A 20379-nucleotide genomic window follows, 5' to 3' on the forward strand; every position below is an offset into this window, starting at 1 on the left:
GTTTACAAAACGCTCATTAAGGGAGAGGGGATGGCGAGATAGCAACAAATCTGGTGAGCAGCTTCCACTGCCCGAGATAAGGGAGGCAAGGCGGCCATAGAGGAGAGCGAGTCAGATCCAATTACCGAGACCTGGTTTTGGGGAGGGGGAAGGGGCAGACAGACAGGACGGATCACAAGTTTCAAGACAAGAGCTTCCAAACTTGTCATCCCTCTGTGACACAAGCCGCGCACAACCCAGCGGATAAAACCACCACCGAGCCCACACGAGAGCCAGAGCTCATTGAGCACGGTTGGAGGCGCGGGCAAAGCCATGGATTCTGTTGTCCTCCAGCTCTGGGCTGTCCTCTCCCTCCTGGTTCACCTTGCAGCCTGCAGTCCCATCCTGAGCTTGGAGCACTCTTCCCTGGAGGAAGATGTGCCTCTTTTTGATGAGATCCTCTCTGAGCAAGATGGGGTTGATTTCAACACGCTGCTCCAGAACATGAAAAATGAGTTTTTGAAGACGTTGAACCTCTCTGACATCCCCCTGCATGAGTCAGCCAAGGTGGACCCCCCAGAGTACATGCTAGAGCTGTACAACAGGTTTGCCACGGACAGGACATCGATGCCTTCTGCAAATATCATCAGGAGCTTCAAAAATGAAGGTAGGAGCTGTGCATCCCTGGGAGAAGTGGGCAGGAAGGAGCATCTGTAGAGCCAGTGATAAATGTCTTGGCCAGGTACAGAGCATGAACTGCGCTGGGGAAAAGGCCTTCTGGTGAGGATGGCCTTGGAAACCAGCAGCTGCAGCAGGGCTGCCCAGACCCCACCTCTGGTGAGACAGAGTCCTTGTCCTTTGCTCTGGAGACTGTAGGGTTTTGGGGAAAGATGTGTCTTTAACGTTGGGGCAGCACCAAGCATAGCTTCGGTGCATCAATTTCTTTATCCCCATAGTGACACACACCATGTGTAATCAGCTGATTGATTTTTTTAATGGATACCTTAAGTAATATTTTAAATTAAGACAAGGCTTATCTTTACAGGCTGTTCTAAGTGTATTTTCGAATACAATATTCAAGTGCAATATTTTTAAATTATGAGCTTAACCAAGTGCAGCATTCTATTAATGCCTTCTCACTATTGATCCCGTGGCATTTGTGACGTTTTCTACCTTTGACATCGGAGCACAGTCCAGAAAATACACAGAAATAAGTGAAGAGGAATTTTGGATAACCCTTAGGTTTTACTTCGGAGGACTAGACTATATCTTAATAAAACAAACAAACAAAACCTGAAGAAGCCCAATTAGCACAGAATCAAGAATGTTCTGAGTTGAAAGGGACCCACAAGGATCATCAAATCACACTCCCAAGTGAATGGCTCACACAGGGATCAAACCCACAGCCTTGGCATTATTAACACCCTGCTCCAACCAACTGAGCAAATGCTCTTGTGCCATTTCTCTCTTGGCTTTTCCTTCCACACTCCCCTCAGTTCAACGAGGACAAGACAATGCTTCAGCACTCATACTCAGTCATTTGCCAATACCTTTTTACACCAACACATGTTTTATGCTAAAAACGTTTTTCAACTAAACAATTCCAAGTATCCATTGCTCCATGAGGCAAATGCAAGTGCTTTGATTCATGTTTAATTACCCAGGGGCACACGTGGCTGTTCAAGCTGCCATGGGACCTTGCTCATCCTCTGTTCATTTAATTAATGAAGTTAAAGACATTCTTGTTTTTTCTTTCACATTTACAGTCTCAAAGCGATGAGCTGTGAGGAGAGGCTGAGTGGAAGTCATTTGAGTTTTGCAGGGCAGAGAGATGCCAGGAGAGAATCCCAAAGCTCTGTTCTGCTCCCACCTCCTGCCAGGCCCAGGCACTCTTTACCATCAGTGGGTTTCTGGTATGAGGAGACCCTGCTTTGTGGCTTAAAGCTTCTTTACACAACCTTTGCTCCTGTGTGGAGAAATTTACTGGAGGGTTGGTGGCGAACCAGTTGCAGGCAGTGGTGACCAGCTGCTCACCCTGCCGTGCCTGTCTCTGCCCAGCAGCAGGAGTGAAGGCACTCACGGGGGAGGTGTTGTTCTCATTTTGAGCTATTTGAAAAAGAAATAATGGGATAAAGATTGCCAAGTACAGTATGGTAAAGAATAAAATATCCTGTGGTGTAGTGATGCAAATCTGAAATCATTCTGCCTGCAAAAATTCAGGTTTGAAGCACCAAAGTGGCACAGACTGACCTTTGCCAGGTGGTGTTGGCAGCTCTGTGCTGTCCTCCTGTGCCCGTTGCAGAAGTTCTGTGTCAAATGGGGAAAACTCGCCTTAAATTTCTGCCATTTCAGATTTTCTCTCACCTCTTCCAATCCAAACCAGCAAGAGGCAAAGCGGGACTGCTGAGGGGAACACAGCTTCACAAACATGTGCAGTTAAAGGACCGTGTAATTCATGTTTTTCGTGTGTCATCAAAGTCTGGAAAATTAAGAATCATCCATTTCATGCTAAAGAGCTCTTTTGATAGAGAAATTAATTCCTTGCAGTGATCAGGACAGGAGAAACAGACCATGGAACTGTTTTGTTCACCTGCCTGCTGAAAACTGGCAGTAATCCCGGTTTCATTATTATCCATTAAATCCTTTATTATAGAAATGTAACAGGTGGCATGGCTGGAATTAGCGCTTTGTTTTAACCCATGGACCAGAACAGTTTGGTTGTAAATGGGGCTGTAATCAGTGCTTAATACTTGAAATAAAGGGAAATTTTTCTTTTCCTACGGACTCCAAATCTCCCTTCCCAGCGCTCCCAGGGGTGTACTGGGAGCAGCAGGAGATCTGGCACCCTATGGACTGTGTAGCTGAAGAGCAGAGTCACATCCTGGCTGTCTGAGAGGTGCAAAGGCACATCCTTCGTGCCCTTCTAACACTCACCCGGCTTCTCACACACGGAGTGGCCTTCCCCTGCCTGCTGGTGAATCCCTTGTGCTCATCTGCCACATGGTCGGGGGGCATTTCTCCACCCTGGCATGGTGTGCAAGCACTGGAGCCTTGTTTTAGCATGGTAAGGTCTAGGAAACCCCGGAGATTCCTCCCAGTGTGGAGATTATAGCTCAGCTTGGATCACATTTAGCTCACAGTCTGCTCCTACCCTGGCTCTGTGCAGAGCAGGTTCCACTCCCACCTTTAACAGGCAGGGAAATGGAAGCAGAACCACCCCTCTTTTTTTTCATTTGTGAAGAGATGAAAATGCAAAATGAAAAAAAAAAAGAAAAGAAAAAGGCAGGTGCCTCAAAGCCTCCAAACTGCAGCTGAACAGGACAAGTCACGAGCTGAAGTTCATGGCTTGCCTAAGTGCTCTGGTGGAGCGTGGCCAGTCCCTGCGGCTTTAGCAGTGTCATTTTTCTACAAACATGGAAAACTCGGGGAAGTCAGAGATGAAGGGAGTAATAGGTCACAAAGAGTTTGCCTTTGCATTAATTATAGTTACAGCCTCTGTGTCCTAATCTGCCTTCTGGGTTGCAAGGAGGCAGCAAATGCACCCTTGTGAGCAGATCCTGCGCTGTGAGAGGAAATGAATGTTGCTGTGCAGAAACCAAGAGTGCAGCCAGGACAGCTGACACCAAACATTGTCCTCCTCACCTGTTCTATTGACAAAAGGTGCCCAGGGTGCCTGGCTGAGTGCAGCTGGTGGCTCACCCAAAGCCCACAGGGCCTGTGGCTGCCAGGTCACCCTGGTGCCACCTGCTCTTCCTCACCGGGAGCCTTTCATCTTCCAAAGCAGCTTTTCCTCCCTTAGTGCTTGGCCCTTTCCATGTCTGAGGGAAGTTTGAGCAGCAGGGAATTCCTGCTAGCACAGGAACACGAAAGCACCCACATTTCTTGTATTTGCCCATTTCATGTTCGCTCCAGCTCCACATCCTTCTGCCCTTCCTCTCCTGCACCAATGAATGTTTTCCCTTGTTTATTAAACAGTTGCTGTGCAGCAACCTAGAAGGGATTTTTATGTCAATATTAAGCAACACATTTTTAATACATAAACCTTCCAGTTGGCAGGAAGTCCCTGGAAAGCCCGGGGACAGAAGGAGGATCACTAAATCCAGGTCTGTAGCATGTCTGGGATCTTGTTGTCCTTACACATCTAAAATAACCTCGGCCCTTTTTCCAAGTACAGTTTTCGGAAGTGCTGAAAAAACGCTTTCCTGGAGCTGTCCAGGTGAAACCCAGCAATGCAGAGCAGGCTGGACGACCTTCAGTGCATGTGTTCCTGGATGTCCTGACTCTTCTAAAACATTTGATTTTTGTCCTTTCCAGACGTGGATTCCCACCCTGTTGGCGTTACAGGGACTCGGAAATACCCGCTCCTGTTCAACGTTTCCATCCCTCACCACGAGGAAATCACCATGGCGGAGCTGAGGCTCTACACCTTGGTGGAGCGCGACCAGAGGCTCTACGAAGGGCTTGACCGGAAGGTCACCATTTTCGAAGTGCTGGAAAATGTCCACGTGGAGGCCGGGGAAGAGAGGAAGACGGTGGCCCTGGCCTCCAGGCACATCTACGGCACGAGCAGCGAGTGGGAAAGCTTCGAGGTGACCGAGGCCATCCGGCGCTGGCGCAGGGCAGGGCTGACCACGCACCGGCTGGAAGTTCACATCGAGAGCAGGGAAGGGGAGGAGCAGAACGGGGAAGGGAAACTCGATATCGACATCAACTCAGAGGCCAAGCACGTGCCGCTGTTGGTTGTGTACTCTGACGACCAAAGCAATGACAAAAAGGAGGAGAAGGAAGAGCTGAACGAAATGATAGACCACGAGCAGCTGCTGGACCTGGAGAACCTGGAGGTTGGCAATTTCCACGACCAGCCTGGGGAGGAGGCGCTGCTCCAGATGCGCTCCAACATCATCTACGACTCCACCGCCCGGATCCGGAGGAACGCAAAGGGCAACTACTGCAAAAAGACTCCGCTCTACATCGACTTCAAGGAGATTGGCTGGGACTCCTGGATCATCGCCCCGGCGGGCTACGAAGCTTACGAGTGCCACGGGGTGTGCGCCTACCCCTTGACAGAGCACGTCACACCAACCAAACACGCCATAGTCAAGACTTTGGTTCACCTGAAGAACCCCCAGAAAGCCTCCAAGGCCTGCTGCGTGCCCACCAAACTCGACCCCATCTCTATCCTCTACTTGGATGCAGGGGTGGTCACCTACAAGTTCAAGTACGAGGGCATGGTGGTGTCAGAGTGTGGCTGCAGATAGTAGGAGGGAACGCACGCACGGGGAGGGCACAGGGGGAGTATTTAATGATTCAGTCTGTAAATTTGTACATTTGGGATTTGCTATTTAATGAGGTTATTTAATGAGGCCTGTACAGATAATTGTATGTTTCCTGTCACGGGGAATGGGCACGTCGTGTAGGGATTGTATATTTTGTTCCATTGCTTCCTTCTCGCTGCTCTTTGCTGTCCAGATTGCGACCGAGTCTCTCCTCCTGTCAGGGCATGGAGCTGATCACTGGATTGTTTGGGAGGGCTCTTGGTGCCAAAAGGGCACATCCAAATTCCCAGAAATAAAGGCATATTTTTGTACTTTATCAATGTTGATTGGCATCTCCGGGGCTTTCCAGAGCTGTTAAAGATACGTGAGTGATGGGCAACCACACCTAGACTATTCAGTTCTGTACAATCTGTATAAAGGTCTTTACATGCTCATTTTTTTCTTCATTTATCTCTGTAGATCTTAAGTCCTGATAATTCTCAAGCTCCTGAATCACTAAGGCACAAATAAGATGTTTTTTCCTTTTTTTTTAATACTTTCTTCACTCTTGCCCTGTTTCAGTTAAAGGTAACTGGCAGGGATGATTTGGCATCTGGAGCAGAAGGGCACCATTCCTTTTCCCATCTTTCTTAGGAAAGCAAATGGTCCAGGAGCAGTGCCAGGCATGGGCCAAGGCAAGAAATTCCCCCTGTGCAGGTTTATTACCAAATCACTCTGAGGCAGCGCTGCCTTTGCTGCAGCAGCCGTGGGTTGGCTCTCGAGGGCCAGAGCTTTAGGTGGCAGAAGGAAGTGCAATAAATTTCCTGAACCCTTGGAATTGTACCAGCTAAAATTGTCCTTGAAATTTATACCAGCTAAGAACCAGTCCCCCTTCCCAGTCAGTAAATTCCACGAGATGCAGCTGCACAGTCCGACTCAAAGGCCCCAGCAGTGCCAGGCAGAGCAGCAGAGCCCTTGGTGCCAGTAGGACACGAGGCTCTTCCCTTTCTGTAAGTGCTGAATTGTCGATTCATAGGGATATTCCTCCCCCCAGACTCTAGAGATGGGGTCACATGCCATGTTTCCACCACTCTTCTGCAACAAATCGTGGTGATAAGGAGGTGTCGGAGCTGAGAAACAATAGACCCGTCACTTTATTTATACTAAGCTGCAAATTTGTCAGATTCTTGGGAAAGTGTAAGTGATGTTGACTCTTTTAGCCTGTACCAGAGCCTACTGTACTGTCCCTGCATCTGTTTTACACTTTTAAGGGAAAGTTATCTTCCCTGGAAGTGATAAGGGTCTTTGAAAGAATCACTCCAACACTTCATGGGAATGAACACTAAAGACTTTATCACGCACCAACTAAGCCCAATTTCACCTATTTTCACGCACTCTTCTGTGCTTCCCATAATTTATTGATCTATTTATTGACTGCCTGCCTTTGTAATATAATGTAGAATACAGAATGTTTTATTTTTTGTGCTTGTGTGTAATCCCACTCGGATAAAACCTTGTACTGATCCTACTTGGCATCTCTCTGTTGAGTTGTGTGGCACAGAGAATGAGGTTGCTGATTTTTTTTTTCCTCCCATGGGTACTTGTAAATTCCACATGGCACAGTTACCCCCTTGCTTGCAGAGCTGCTCCCTCACTGCGGTGATTTCAGTGGAGTCCTGGAGTATGGTCTAGTCCAATTTACAGCTCCTCTTGCAGGGGTATCGTGGCTCTAAGTGCTCAGCTGTGTAGTTTATTGTAGAGTTATGCAGTCTCCAGATAGCAGCCTGCACCGTGGGCTGTGATATTGCTTTATTCCTCACCCTGTGAGTGACTGACACCCCTGACAGACCTTTCCCCCGAGCCACTCTGCAATCAGAGCCTGTGGCTCATGGCACGTCGGAGGAATTCGGGAGAGGTGTCACATTTGCTCTGCTGACATCAACTGCAGCAGCCAACGGTTGAAGTGTGACCACACAGACCCTTTCAAAACTATCCACAATTCTTATGAAGCCATTTGCCAAGACAAGCCATTCACCTTGTTAGGAGTGATAATCCAGCATTAGGGAGATAATCCGACATTTGCTTTTATCATCTCATTTCTGCGGGTGGCCCCGTGGCAGAGATCTGCCCTCCTCACCTTTCCCCCCGTCCTTCCCTAACAGCACCAAGGCCTCTGAACAGGCTGCAGGGAAAGCTGTGCCTTAAACCCAATAAATAACCCACTGCAATCACTCATAAATAGGTAAAGTCTCCCTATAAATTCTCAGGTGCCACACTGCAGTGCAGAGCGGTGCCTGCACTCTCTGTCTGTCAGAGATCTGCGGGAGCAGGGCAGAGTCCTGGCACAAAGCAAACACAGGCAACGTGTCCTTCTATCACCTGCATGTGTGAACTTCTACAAGATCAGTAGAATTGTCAATAAATATCGCTGAGAGTCTTTTAGAATTAGGGGGCAGCCAGTCTGTTGAAATGAGTATCTTTTCTTTAAAAAGAAATGGGGATTTCAGCCAGAGTTTGTGGTGAAAGAAGTAAAGCTGTGTCTCATTGTGCTATTTTGGGAGAAAACTGAGCATCTCTTGAATCCTTCAGCTGTACCTGTGCTGTTCATACCCTGAGAGCAGAACTCCTGAGAATGGTGTTTCATTTATGATGGGTCTCTGTCAGGACTGCACGGCTGCTTTATGAGCAAACCCCCCCACCTTTGTCCTCACCTTTCAACATAACCATGCAAAGGCATTTCTTGGATGTTCGTGCAGTTCAATGACAGAGATCAGACTAAAAAAAAAGGGGGAGAGGGCAGTTATTTCCTAAATATATTCCCCCAAGTAGCAAATCAAGGCTGTTTCTGCAAGTTCAGAAGCGCTTGGCTTTAAAGCCCCTGTCTGAACAGACACAACACTCACAAATAACAGAGTGAGGGTGTGACAAGAGCCAGGGCTGCCAAGCTGGGAGTCCCAGGAGTCCCTGACAAAATGTTCCAAGTCCCTGAAAAAATATTCCACTGCATGTTTTCATTTTCTTTATTTCTACACTCCTTTCTTCCTTCTATCCGCCCACATTAGTCCTGTGATTTCTGTTCCTAAAAGACTTTATTTGTCACATTAAATACTGGTGTGCATCGATTCTCCTTTCATTTCTCATCTATTTTATACCAACATATTAGCAGATGTTTAAATCTTCAATTAATTTTAGAAAGGTTAGGAAAATGTGGCTTCCTTATGGAAGTATCTATCTTTCCATCCATCCATCCATCCATCCATCCATCCATCCATCCATCCACCCATCCATCCATCTCTGAATTATTGTAAGCAGCTAAAGCAACCCTGTCTCACCAAAATCATCAGTATCAGTAGGATTTTTGCTTTCATCTGTTTCTAGTCGAACATATGTAAGAAAGTGTGAGCAGCTATGGAGCCCCTTTTGTGCTGGATGCTGGATAAAATTCCAGGCTAAACAGGCAAAGGGGTGAGAGCAAAACAGATGATCCCAGAGAGGAAGAGCCTGGAGAGCAGGGCAGTGAGGGAACTGAGGGGACAGCTTTGGTCTGGGATTGCTTCTCTTAAATCAACACACACAGAGCCTCCAGAAGAGCAGGAACTTCAAGACATCCTGCTCCTCCTGGGCCTGTGCAGCAGCAGTGACAGCTCTGTCTCCTGAGCAAACACTCAGCACCGAGGCCAGATCTCACCAAGCACTTGGAAGCCTGAGGTTCCTTAAAGGATCCCTATCTCTGAGCTCTCTGCTCGTGGGCTACAATTCCTCAAACCGAGTTCTCCCCAAGCCTCCTTGCACTGTCCCTCCCTCGGGTGTGCCCCTGGAGCCTGGGCTCACCCTGCAGAGCCCTGTGGAGCTGGCTGAGGATACAGATTCCCAACTGAGTGTCAAACCTGACTCTCAGCGTGGTTTTCCTGGCCCTGCTGCCCCAGCCCTGCCCTTGCTCTGGGCTCTTTGGGGTGGTCTGTGAGCCTGGGGACAAGGAACTGTTCTGCCAGCAGAGCAGGGCACCCTTCTGGCCTGTGCCCATCCTATTTGAAGGTGCCCAAATGCCAATCCTTGGGGGAAAAAATGTGGTTCTCAATATTGTGGACACATCTCTTTCCAAGGCCTCTGTGCCCTGCCAGGTGAGCAGCACCTCTGGAGCTAAAGGCATGAGGTGAACCTCCCCAAAACTGAGGTCACTTAGGAACCATCATCCAAAGCAGCAGCCAGAACCCATTCCAAATTTCTCCTCCCCAAAACTGCTGCACTGCCCTCCTGAGCCTGCTCAGAGAGCAAAGCGAACCAGAACCTGCAGCAGTGCAGAAATACCAAAGGAACGTGTGATTTTTGACAGCCCCAGGCAGTCTGGTGCCTGGGTTACCCACAGCACGATGGGAGAGGTGCAGTTCAGGATTTTCTGTGAAACACACTGAACCAAAGCCCTGCAAAATCCACCAGGATTTTAGGGAGGGAAAAAAAAAACCAAAACAAAACAGGAAGATTTCGTGGCACTTGAACATCTGCTTCAAACATTTGAAAAACTACAGCCCAGTGTTAATTTAAACTTCCTTATAACCCAGTTCAACATTTGGAGTGCAAACACTGTTAATAGGATGGGAACCGGGGTGGTGGTGGTTTGCTTACTATATTGGGAAACAAAACCAGAACAAAACCAGCTTGAGATAGAGCTTTTGTTTATGTTGCTGACCCATCTGTCTTCATTAATGCATTATTTACAGGAAAAGTTAAAAAATTAGCTTCTGCTCCCTCTTCAAGTGCAGCAGCAACAAATAAAGGCTGAATGGTTCATTTGCCCTCGACTAAAAATGGAAATTCTTATCAGCACCCCCTGGAAGCAGAGGTTTATGATGTGGAGTGTATTATTGTTGGGTATCAGTGCTGGGACCAGACCTTTTGGCCACAGCTGTGTGTTTCTAGCCCAGGCACTGTAAGGGGTGCAGGGCAGCAGGGAGGTGCTGTGTCGCAGAAAGCAGAAACCAGCCACAAAATATGACCCTCATCTTACTCTAACTCCTGCTTTGAAGTTACAAGGAGAAGTGATGTGGTTTTTCCCTGTATTGACCCATGCAGGGTAATGGGACAGGCTTGGGGCTGAGCCTTGGCGTGGCCCTGGAATCACCCAGGTGTCTCTGGCACCCGGGACAGGCACAGTGGGGTGACACAAACCCCTTCCCTGCAAGTAAAGGGCCAGGCATTATGGACTTCTGGAGTTTAAATGTCTAAATGGGGACAGATGAAAGCCCCCCGGGATGTGTCTGGCCAGAACCTCCTCCAGACAGGTTTGGGAGTCTGTTCCGGAGCTGCTTTAGCTGGACAGGTCTGAGTTGGGAGAGCTGGAACCCAAAGAGGACCTGAAGTTATGGCCCAGCACCCCTGGACACTTTCTAAGGAAAACATTGTCAAACCAACTGCTGTGCAAATGGACTGGGAACCACAGAATCCTGGAATGGTTTGGGTTGGAAGGGACCTTAAAGCCCACCCAGTGCCACCCCTGCCATGGGTAGGGACACCTCCCGCTGTCCCAGGCTGATCCAAGCCCCATCCAGCCTGGCCTTGGGCACCTCCAGGGATCCAGGGGCAGCCCCAGCTGCTCTGGGAATTCCATCCCAGCCCCTCCCCACCCTCCCAGGGACAAATTTCTTCCTTGCGTCTAAGGAGATACTAGGAATATGAGGAAGATACCCCAGCTTCTTTAAAAGCATCTTAGCAAGAAGAAAAAGCAAAGTCTGCCCCCCTCACGTGTCTGTCCCTCTCCCCCAGGAGCAGCCAGCTGGGGAACTGCAGGGGATGGAGCAGCCATCGGAATTACTGCTTCTTTCCCCAGATAAAAGCAGAGAGAGACACCCATCCACCTTTTGATACCCTTGTCAGGAAGATGAGCAGTGGAAGGAGGTCCAGGCTCTCCCTGCTCCTCCCTGGACCCCTCCTGCAGCAGCTGAGGGTATTTGCCTTCAGAGGCAGCTCAGTAAATCCCAATTCACCCTCCAGCCTCTTGAGGAGTCCCTTCAGTTGTCAGTAAGAGCAGAATTTAAGCTAATGATTAGCTGGGAAAATTTCTGCTTCCAAGCCCATCCCACCACACAGCATTGCTGGCAAAACTCCTCAGGATACGGCTGCGTTCTTCCAGAAAACTGAGTTACTTCTTAGAGCAGATAATGCCAGAAAATATAGAAGAGTTTTGTTAACATCTGTACTGCAAAATAAACTGCAAAATGTGCTGCAACACCTCCAGCTCAGGGCACAGGGGCTCGTGTTGGGAATGGGAGCTCTGCTTGGTTTATGCTCAGTGTGATGCTGTTCCCAGCACAAACTGATCCACCTCCTGCTCAGCATTTCAAGGGCTTAGCAAGACTCTTGATTGTATTTTTTAAGTAAAGACAGGAAATAGGAGGGATAAAAGCAATCAATGTGGCTGCAATAAAGGAAATTATACAAGAGCAATGGATTTCCGTGACACAGAGCTATGCTTCCTGAAAAGGAAGGTGCTGGCTCGTTCCCTATCTCCAAATATTTCGTTTTCCATGATGACCAACAAAGACAACACGCTGTGTTTGAGTTTAGCTGGGCAGCTGCAGTAGCATTAATTCAATATTCACACAACTATTCTGCAGGAGCTGCTGCCCGCGGTGCCTTTAGGCTGAGGGATGCTCGCTGCAGCTTTGCAGCTCCCCAAACAATGTCCTTCAGCTCTGTGTGACTGAGCCTGTCCAGGCTGGGAGCTTCACGTGGTGTTGAAAATGTACGTGTCGAGTTAAGTGAGAAGGTTTAAAGGCAGGGTGGTCTCTGCAATCAGGTACAGTAGCTGGCTAGCAACAGCAGCTAAACAACAGCCCAGCCAGCCAGGGCGCTCAGGTTTATGTTGGCTTTGCTGTAGCAACTCCTTATCTGCCAGAGATAGGAGCAGTTCACATCAGTTGTTGTGAGATTTGGTGGAATCCGTTTCCTGAGCTGTCACCGCGGGCTAATCGGGCAGAGTGGAGCTGCAAAGCTTTGGGAGAGTGGGAGAGCAAAACTGCACCTCTGGTGGAGCTCTGTTTGCTTTTGTCACTGCCGGGTTTTAGGGTATTTGTAAAATTTAGGTTAAAATTAGTTTAGGTTAAATAAAATTAGGTTAGATATGTGGAAGGATCTGTTCCCTGGGAGGGTGGGCAGGCCCTGGCAGAGGTTGCCCAGAGCAGCTTGGGCTGCCCCTGGATCCCTGGCAGTGTCCAGGGCCAGGCTGGACATTGGGGCTTGGAGCAGCCTGGGACAGTGGAAGGTGTCCCTGCCCATGGCAGGGGTGGCACTGGGTGGGCTTTAAGGTCCCTTCCAACCCAAACCATTCCATGGTTCCCTGATTTTAGATGCCCAGCACAGCCCAGAGAAGCCTCCAGACTGACGCCTGACCCAGCTGGACTGGAAGAAGAGCAAATGAACTGTAGGAAAACGAGCCCTGGTACCATTTCTGCAATCTGGGACTGGGTTCACCAGGTTTTCCTGACTGTGCTCCTCACCTGGTCTGCACTGAATCCCCCATGGGTTAAAGCAGGGCTCCACAGCAATGTGAGCCCACACTCACTGGAGACCCCTGGGCTGATGAGGATGCTGAAAAGGGTTGAAGTGATTCAATTTTGACTCACAGCAGTTGGTTGCTGCTGAGAGAGACACAAAATAGCAACATCATGCAAATGCAACCTGCAATCCTAAATATTCCTTGGAGCTTTGTACCAATTTTGCCGTTATTCTGGCAGGGAAAACAAGCTGCTTTCATCCACAGTTGCTTTCCCCGCTGAGCTCCCTCCACTTCCCTCAGGATTTCTCCACCTCCCATCACTTCTTGTTCTTTCCCACTCCTCTGCCCATCGACAATTTACACCAGCTGCAAATTTGGCCCAATAATATTGATTGTGTGTCTTGTGCTTCCTCTGTGGGCCCTAATTAGTGTGTTGGAGCTGAGCCCAGTGCCCCGAGCGGGGAGTTAATGGCAGGGGAGCAGAGCAGGCCACGCTTGGCGGGGCTGCCACTCGCCAGCCCTGACACTGCTCAGGGCACTGCCTGCAGCTCTAATGAGCTCCAGGGCAGGCAGAGGATTTAGGGGAGGGCTCAGCGAGCTCCCCAGAGCTGCATTAACCCCTGCTCTGGCTGCAGGGGAGAGGAGTCACCCTTTGGACAGGGCTGGGTCAGCTGCGCCCTGCCGCACGCTGCACCCATGGGAACACAGCAGCCTCGGAGGGACTGGGAGCCACTGGGAGCCACTGAGCCACCCTGAGAATGAAGAATTGCACCTTTCTACCCACTCCCAGCTGCTCTCCTGTCAATAACCCTCCGCTTCTGCGTCATTCTTCCCAGGGAGTGAAACCGCTCTCTTTACCACGGGCACCAACATTGTCGATGCTTCTGGCCTCAAACCTCCAGCCCATAGTTACTGAAAGGAAGGGTCAAGCCTGGTGATCAGGTTATTATCACAAGTATTTTTATTGTAGGTTGGGATTCAGGACCCCCACGTCTCGGTCTGCCTCTGCTTCATCTGTGCCCTGCAGACATTTTCAAAGGCTCCATCACTTCTGTACTTTTTGGAAAAGCAAAAACCCTCAGTGGTCTGACCTTTGCTGGGACAGACAAATGAATCAGTTTGGTTTGAACTGAGCACTCAGGTGCAGGCTCTGGCCCAGGCACTGCAGGGTGCAGGATCCTGGTGCAGGACCACGGGCCGAGGGCTCCTTGCTCTGGTGCTGAACTCAGCGAGGTTGGGGAGCTCAAGCAGGGGAAGCAAAGCCTGAGCACCTAAGCCCTGCTGGGCACCACTGCGGGGGCAAACCACGCCAAAGCTCCAACGCTGGGATGGGTTGGAGGGAGCTTTGCCCCGGCTGCTCTCCCTGCCTCTGATTTCTCAGCAGCTGACAAATGGAACAAAGGCTCAGCTGCAATTTTATTTTTAAAAGCCATCCTACTTGCCGTCATCAGTGGGGCTCGAGGTCTGAGCGAGCAGGAGCGGGTCAGGGTGGCTGACAGCAATTTAATCTGCTGCTGCCTTTCCATACCTCCCTGTGCCATCCCTGACCCCACGCCAACGCCCTTCCACTGCCAGCGAGGGGACAGATCCAGCTTTGTGCAGATAATGAGTTTCTAAACGTGTCCCATGTCTCCTGCAAACTGTAAATGTGATTTATCCCCATTTCACACTTTACATAGCTTTCTTTACCCTGGGTAGGAGGGATATAGCACGGGAGCTCCATGTTCCCACTCCCCCAGTGGAAACATCCCTTCCCAGGGTGTGACAACACTCCAGCTTCCAGTGGACATTTTTGACCTTTCACTCCTCAGCGCTGTCTGTAGCTGTTGTGTTGGGAACAACTGTCCTTGGGGTGCTTGGCTGACCTCCTGACTCCTTTTGGAAAGGCATTTCCATAGAGCTCTCAGCACTTCAAATGAGCACCAGACTTTTAGCGGCATCAGAAATGCGGATGCATGTGAAGGGAACACTTGACAGCGCTCAAAAATCCATCCCTGGTGCTCCAGGAAGGGTAAAGGTGTCACTGAAACCACTCAAAACCCGCACTGGCCTTAGGGGTTGAGTATGGATCTCACCCAGAGCACGTGGAGCTCAAGGGGAGCCTCTCGGCTGGATGGCAGCCTGAGCCAGCCTTTGTCAGGGAGACGAGGAAGGAAACATGGCAACGCTGCCGGGGAAAGGAAAGATTTACCTCTCACATGCTCAGAACGCAGGTGCCAGGCCAAGACTTATCCTCATTTCGTTAGCCAGAGGTCACAGCCTGGCCCCTGCCCCCCTGGCTGGGGGGAAATCTCTCCCTGCATGCAGCGAGCCCTGGGGCCAGCTGAGATTACAGGAACGCTGCCCTGTTCCCAGCTCCTGTTATCGGGACATTGTGTGAAGAGGGCTGAAATATCACATCGTGTTTTTACGCGTGATAAAGCAAATTTTCACAGGCCACACCAGCGGCCGCTGACGGCGCCGGGAGCGTCGGTGCCCTCACCACGCCGGGGGTACAGGGAGACCTTAGGGACAGGGTTCTGTGTGAAAAGGGCTTTTTGTGAAACTTCCTCAGGAGAAAACAGAGTATTTCCTTGTCTGCTGGGTGTGCTTTTCACCTCGGTGAACTCTCTGATGTTTCCTAAAGGCTGAGCACACCCTGGAGTCCTGCAGTGGCAGCACCACTGAGGCCTCTGCTCTGCCCCACAGCCGGGAAAATCACACCCAAATTCCTGCCTCTGTATTTGGAGTTATAAACCTTATTTCTTAAGAGACCCAATTCCCAGTTAACCACTGGGCACTCCTGTTTGTGGGAATCCCCTACTGAGGAAACTCTTGCAGAGGAAAGGGTGAACTCCTGCTCGAAGGGAGCTTTTAGCAGCGTGGATTCTCCAAGGAAGGAGCTGTCCCAGCTGGAGCCCCTGTGCCACGTTCACCACAGAGTATTTACCTGCTTGAACAGCTCACAGTTCCTAAGCTTGCAGGGTTTGGGGCTGGAATAGATGAGGATTTTCTCCAAGGAAGAGCCAATTTGGACAGCTCTTGCCCCTGCTGCCCCAGCTGCTTCCTCCTGCCCGCAGGTTCCCTGGCATCAGCAGGATGCTTCTGTTCCCCAGGTTATTTTTCCTGCAGGCCAGTTTGACACTGGGGCTTCGCAGATCCCACTGCCGCAGCAAGGTGGCAGGAAAACACAGGGAAAGTGGGACAGTGGGACTGCTCCCAGAGCTTGGGACACTTTTTCCTGCCCACCTTGCTGAACAGTTGTTCGTACACCCAGTTTGGCAGTGTTTTCTCCTCAAAAGCAGCCTGGTTTGGGGGTATCTTTCATCTCCCACGTAAAGGAAGGATGGACTGCATCACTCTGGAGCTGCTGGGGAGAACAACATGTTCCCACTGCTCCTGGGGTCTGGACAAGGCCTCCTCAGCCACAGCTGGACACTTCCCGCACGTCCACCTCGCCTCCCACAGCAACGTGCTCCTCTGTGCAGTGGCCAGGCTAAAAAAGGAAAGTTCCTATCATGCCAAAAACGCAACTTTGATAAATATGAGGGGATAAGTCACAATAAGCGTGACTGGCTTGGGATCCAAACACAATAACGAGGGAAGGATAATTTTATTTTCTGCCTCTCACGCCTACCAAACCCCTGGATACAATGGAGTGAACTCCGAAATGCATTTATTTAGTAAATACTTGAGACGAGCAAAAGAGATTTTCTGCTCTAGCACGAAGAATGCAGTGAGGGGACTGAAAGGATGGCCTAAAAGGGATCTTACTTTCAATCCCACACTGCGTGATTTAGCACTTTTGGATGCACTGGGATCTGTGGTTTAACAGCTCTAACTTGGAAAGCCATATCACATTTAAAGGGAGAGGAAAATCCTCAGTCTGATCTCAGGGTTATCACCTTGGTAAAGCTCTTGTGTCCTCACGGTGCCGTGGGAGGGCTAAGGGGGTGACAAATGCCTTTTTGGAGGTTTCCAAGCCTACAGGACAGGGCTGGAAAGGACCTTTCTTTATTCTCTGTGGTAGACAGTCTGTTGTGCTTTTACAGGACAGGAGCAGCGTCACCCTCTCCAGGGGATCCAGAGTCAGTGTCCAAAACCCACTGAGCTGAAAAGCCACCAAAGCCCCCCTGTGAGTTTATAATGTCCCTCGCAGCCCAGAGGAGCAGCAGCCCCTGCCCCAGGAGCAGGAGAGATTCTCTGCTGCTCCCACCCCAAAAATCTTCATGGCCTGGCTGCAGAAATAGAGGGAGGAAGGAAATGTAGGCTGGGCACCAGTCAGTTTTCGGGGATCTCACGTTGTGCGGTCTCCAGCGGATGTGAAAGTGCAGAAAATCCAGAGCAGGCTCTGGACAGAGCCTGACAGAGCAGAGAGGGCACCCACCCCCTCAGGGATGGAAAGGGTGCAGTTTCACAGGTCTGGCATGGGCAGTTCATGGTTCTCTGTCTCTGGAGAAACCTCACTTAAAAAAAAAATTCCTTGTTCTCTTAGAGCACCCAATGGCAACACCAGCTCAAAGGTGCCCGTGTCTCTCTCCCCTCCAGGCTCTCAGGAATTTCCAGCCCACCTGACCTCTATTGGAAAGTCTCACAGATGACCTCTATAAACCCTGCAAATGTTAATGGGTGGAATATCTTCAAAGGAGTCCCTCTGATGCTTGGCAGCCACGGGGTTGTTTTGCCTATCTGAGCGGAAGCGGAGGAATGCGCAGTTTATTTTAAATAACGTGCACTTGTCCTAATCGTGGAGATTTCTGAGCCTCAGCCAAGCCTTTGCACGTCATTACAGTCTGCTGTGAAGGAATTATTGGCCTCTTCACACTTTTGATCTTTGCAGAAAGGAGCGTGTGGCATTTCCAGCCCAGATGTTCACGATGCTGCTCCTAAACCCAACGGAGAAGTTTCTCCCTAATGACTCCTGGGCCTCACGCTCAGATTGGTGATGAGCTTCTTGCAGAGGTAAAAAAATGAATAACCACTGAAGTAGCTCTGTCAAGGTCATCTGAAATCACAGAAAAGACTCGTGAATGGCAGCAGCTGCTGTGAAATGGTGGCAGACATTGGGAACCTCTCGGTCCGAGTGCCGGCAAGTCGCGGCTCCCACGGTGGGGACTTGGACTTGCAGCCAAAAAAAACTGAAAGAGACTTCAGGAGACAGCTCTTGTGGTGTGTGGGACCTGCAGGTGTGGGAAGGGGAGCTTTGGGTGATCATGGAGGGTGGCTGAGCCTGGTGGAGGCCACCCTGCCCTCCTTGGGGCTCCTCTCCATGACTTCCATCCCTCCGCAAAGCCGTGGAGCTGCACCAGCAGGTCCAGGCCCAGTGCAGATCCTCACCGTGGTCCTCACTGATATTTCCCATCACCAAGGCTGAGATCTGAAACATTTTAGTCAGATTTGCTACCCTGTGCTCAGGTTCAATCCCTGGGAGAGCAGAGGGCCTCGGCCGTGGGTCCTTGGGAAGGCACTGGGATTTTGCAGGAGACCCACCCGGGCCTCTGGAACAGTCGATTCCCTCGTGTGAAGGTTTGTGGGCACGACAGGGAGGAGCTGTGTGGTCTCTGGGGATTCTGTGGAAAGGAAACCCCTGGAGTCAGGGTCTACAGGTCGAATGCAGCTCAGCTTTCACAAACTCTGCACCTTCCCCAGACTTTATATCCATAGCTGAGCAAAGGTGGGCTCAACGCACCAAAGTGAATCTGAGACTGAGTCTGGGCTCAGTTTTTAGGGCTAAACCAGTCCCCCCTACCCCAGCAAGGCTGAGAGCAGCAAGTGCTTTATACTCAACACTGACTTTTATTCTCCAATAACCTTTTCCCACTCCCATCTCCCCTTGTTTCCCACATTTTCCTCTGTGTCCCCTTCTCTCCCAAGTTCATTTTCCCTGGCAGAGCTCTGCAGCCTGTGTGGAGCTGAACTTCTGTCTTGCCAAAGCCAAGTCCTCAGTAGCCAGAGCCCAGTGTTGTGATTCCCCTCACGGTGCCTGGCACAGAGCCATGTGCTTGGTCCTGCTTGAAAACTCCTGCAGATCTCTGTGGTTTTCCCTTTCCCGTCCCCATGAAGGCTCTGGGCTGGGCTGTTCCCCCTTCCCAAATAAATGAGTGAAAGGTTTTCTCTAGAAGAAAAAAACTGTCCAGAGTCCTGGTATTTTTCTTTCCTCCACCAAAAGCTTTGGCAGCACCGTGGTACTGCTGGAAGGACGGCTCTGCAGGGGTGGAGGACAAGCAGAAAGGTCACAAACAGCCACAGGGACACCTTTGGGTCCAGGTGGGCTTTGCACTGATGGCAGCAAGTGATGGGGAGAGACCCGGCCTCACTGCTGGGTGCAAACCCAGGGTTCCACAGGCCGGCTGAGGAAATCCTGTTCTGCACTTCAGAAATGACAAAACACCGGAGCAGGGGCCGTAAATAAGTCCAGATTTGTCCTCCTTTGAAGTCTGTCCCTCACGGAAAACAGAATTTTTTGTGCTGGGAGCTGCTGATGGACTCCCCCAGCACCAAGAGCTCCGAGCACAGGTGTGTGAAAGTGCTCTCCAAGCTCTGCCAGCTGTGCTGGATTAGGAGCACCCGGCTGTGGGGAGCAGTGACCTAAAACACCCGAACAGCCCCTGAACTGAAGAGCTTTGTGTGACACTGGGGTTTTCTGCCTGGAGCCGTGGTGTGGATGGCTGGCACAGCATCTCCTGGTGCTGCAGGAGATCTCAGAGCCTCGTCCTGCCCCACAAGAGCACAAACCAGCTGGGTGATTGATGTGAGCACCTCCACCACCCAGGGCTGTGCCTCCCCGGGCCCTGGGGCTCCGCTGCCTGCCCAGATCCAGGATCCATGGATGTTCTGCATGTGGGTGTCTCCAGCAAGGAGACAGGCAGCTGGAGGAGGGACGCTGCTGGTTTCTTTATAAAGGCACAACATGTCCATAACCCAACCTTCTGAGTGCAAGACATTCTGACTGAGCAGCAGGAAGTGCTGGCCTGTTCTCCAGGTAACCTGAGCAGCTGAAAGAGGAGTTGAAATAAACACACCAAAAAAGCTAAAGGATGTTTTTGAAATTTCCTGGTCCAGAGCATGAACTGGCCTCTAAGCTCTGGTCTCCTTCGTCCCACTCGGCCTGCGGGCAGTAGCAGGACACTGGGCAATACAAGCCCCTGGCTCTGAACCTGCAATTCCTGTGCATTCCTGCAGCTGCATTTTGTGTCTGTGCAAAGCTGGGTGTCTCCTCCTAGTTGGTTTTGGCACCAGTTTTACTCGTGGATTTAGTTAAGTTTTTAATCTCCTCCTCAAGCACCTTGGTTTTCTTCTCCAAGTCCTCCCGCGAGCGCTCCGCATTCCTCAGCTTCAGCTCCAGCTCCCCAGACTTCTTCTTCTCCTGCTCAATGTCCTGGTTCAGCCTCACCACTTTGGCCCAGACTTCATAGTTTTCATTCTGGAGGCTGCAAAGGGAGACAGAGCATGAAAGGATTGGATTGGAAAAGGGCTGGAAAATCCTTTGGCTCTTAGGGAGTCTGACCTCAGCATCATTAAGCAGCAAAACAAGACAGAGGTGCTGTCCTGAGCCCCTCAGTGGCCACAAAACTTGATGCAATAAATCAATAACCATGATACATGTGCATTGATAATGGGATAAGAATAATATAATATAATATAATATAATATAATATAATATAATATAATATA

The 20379-nt window shown here is 50.2% G+C and overlaps 2 protein-coding genes across 2 annotated transcripts in view; one reads left to right on the forward strand and one right to left on the reverse strand.

The window, feature by feature from the left end:
- Nucleotides 1-207: 207 nt before the first annotated feature.
- BMP10 (bone morphogenetic protein 10) lies at nt 208-6762 on the forward strand. Its single transcript, XM_042023138.1, has 2 exons — nt 208-646; nt 4294-6762. Exons 1-2 carry the CDS (start codon nt 313-315, stop codon nt 5235-5237), a joined length of 1278 nt encoding a protein of 425 aa, XP_041879072.1. The 5' UTR covers nt 208-312; the 3' UTR covers nt 5238-6762.
- A 9539-nt stretch (nt 6763-16301) lies between these two features.
- The window catches only part of ARHGAP25 (Rho GTPase activating protein 25), a 19825-nt gene continuing 15747 nt past the window's right edge, over nt 16302-20379 (reverse strand). Inside the window, exon 11 of the mRNA XM_042023139.1 lies at nt 16302-20135. Coding sequence (XP_041879073.1) covers nt 19925-20135 — 211 coding nt within the window. The 3' untranslated portion in view covers nt 16302-19924. The remainder of the gene's footprint in view (nt 20136-20379) is intronic.

Source organism: Corvus kubaryi, unplaced genomic scaffold (genome assembly GCF_017639235.1).
Source record: "Corvus kubaryi isolate FWS band 111438036 unplaced genomic scaffold, C.kubaryi_AGA036_p1.0 37237, whole genome shotgun sequence".
In the NCBI taxonomy this organism is placed as follows: domain Eukaryota; kingdom Metazoa; phylum Chordata; class Aves; order Passeriformes; family Corvidae; genus Corvus; species Corvus kubaryi.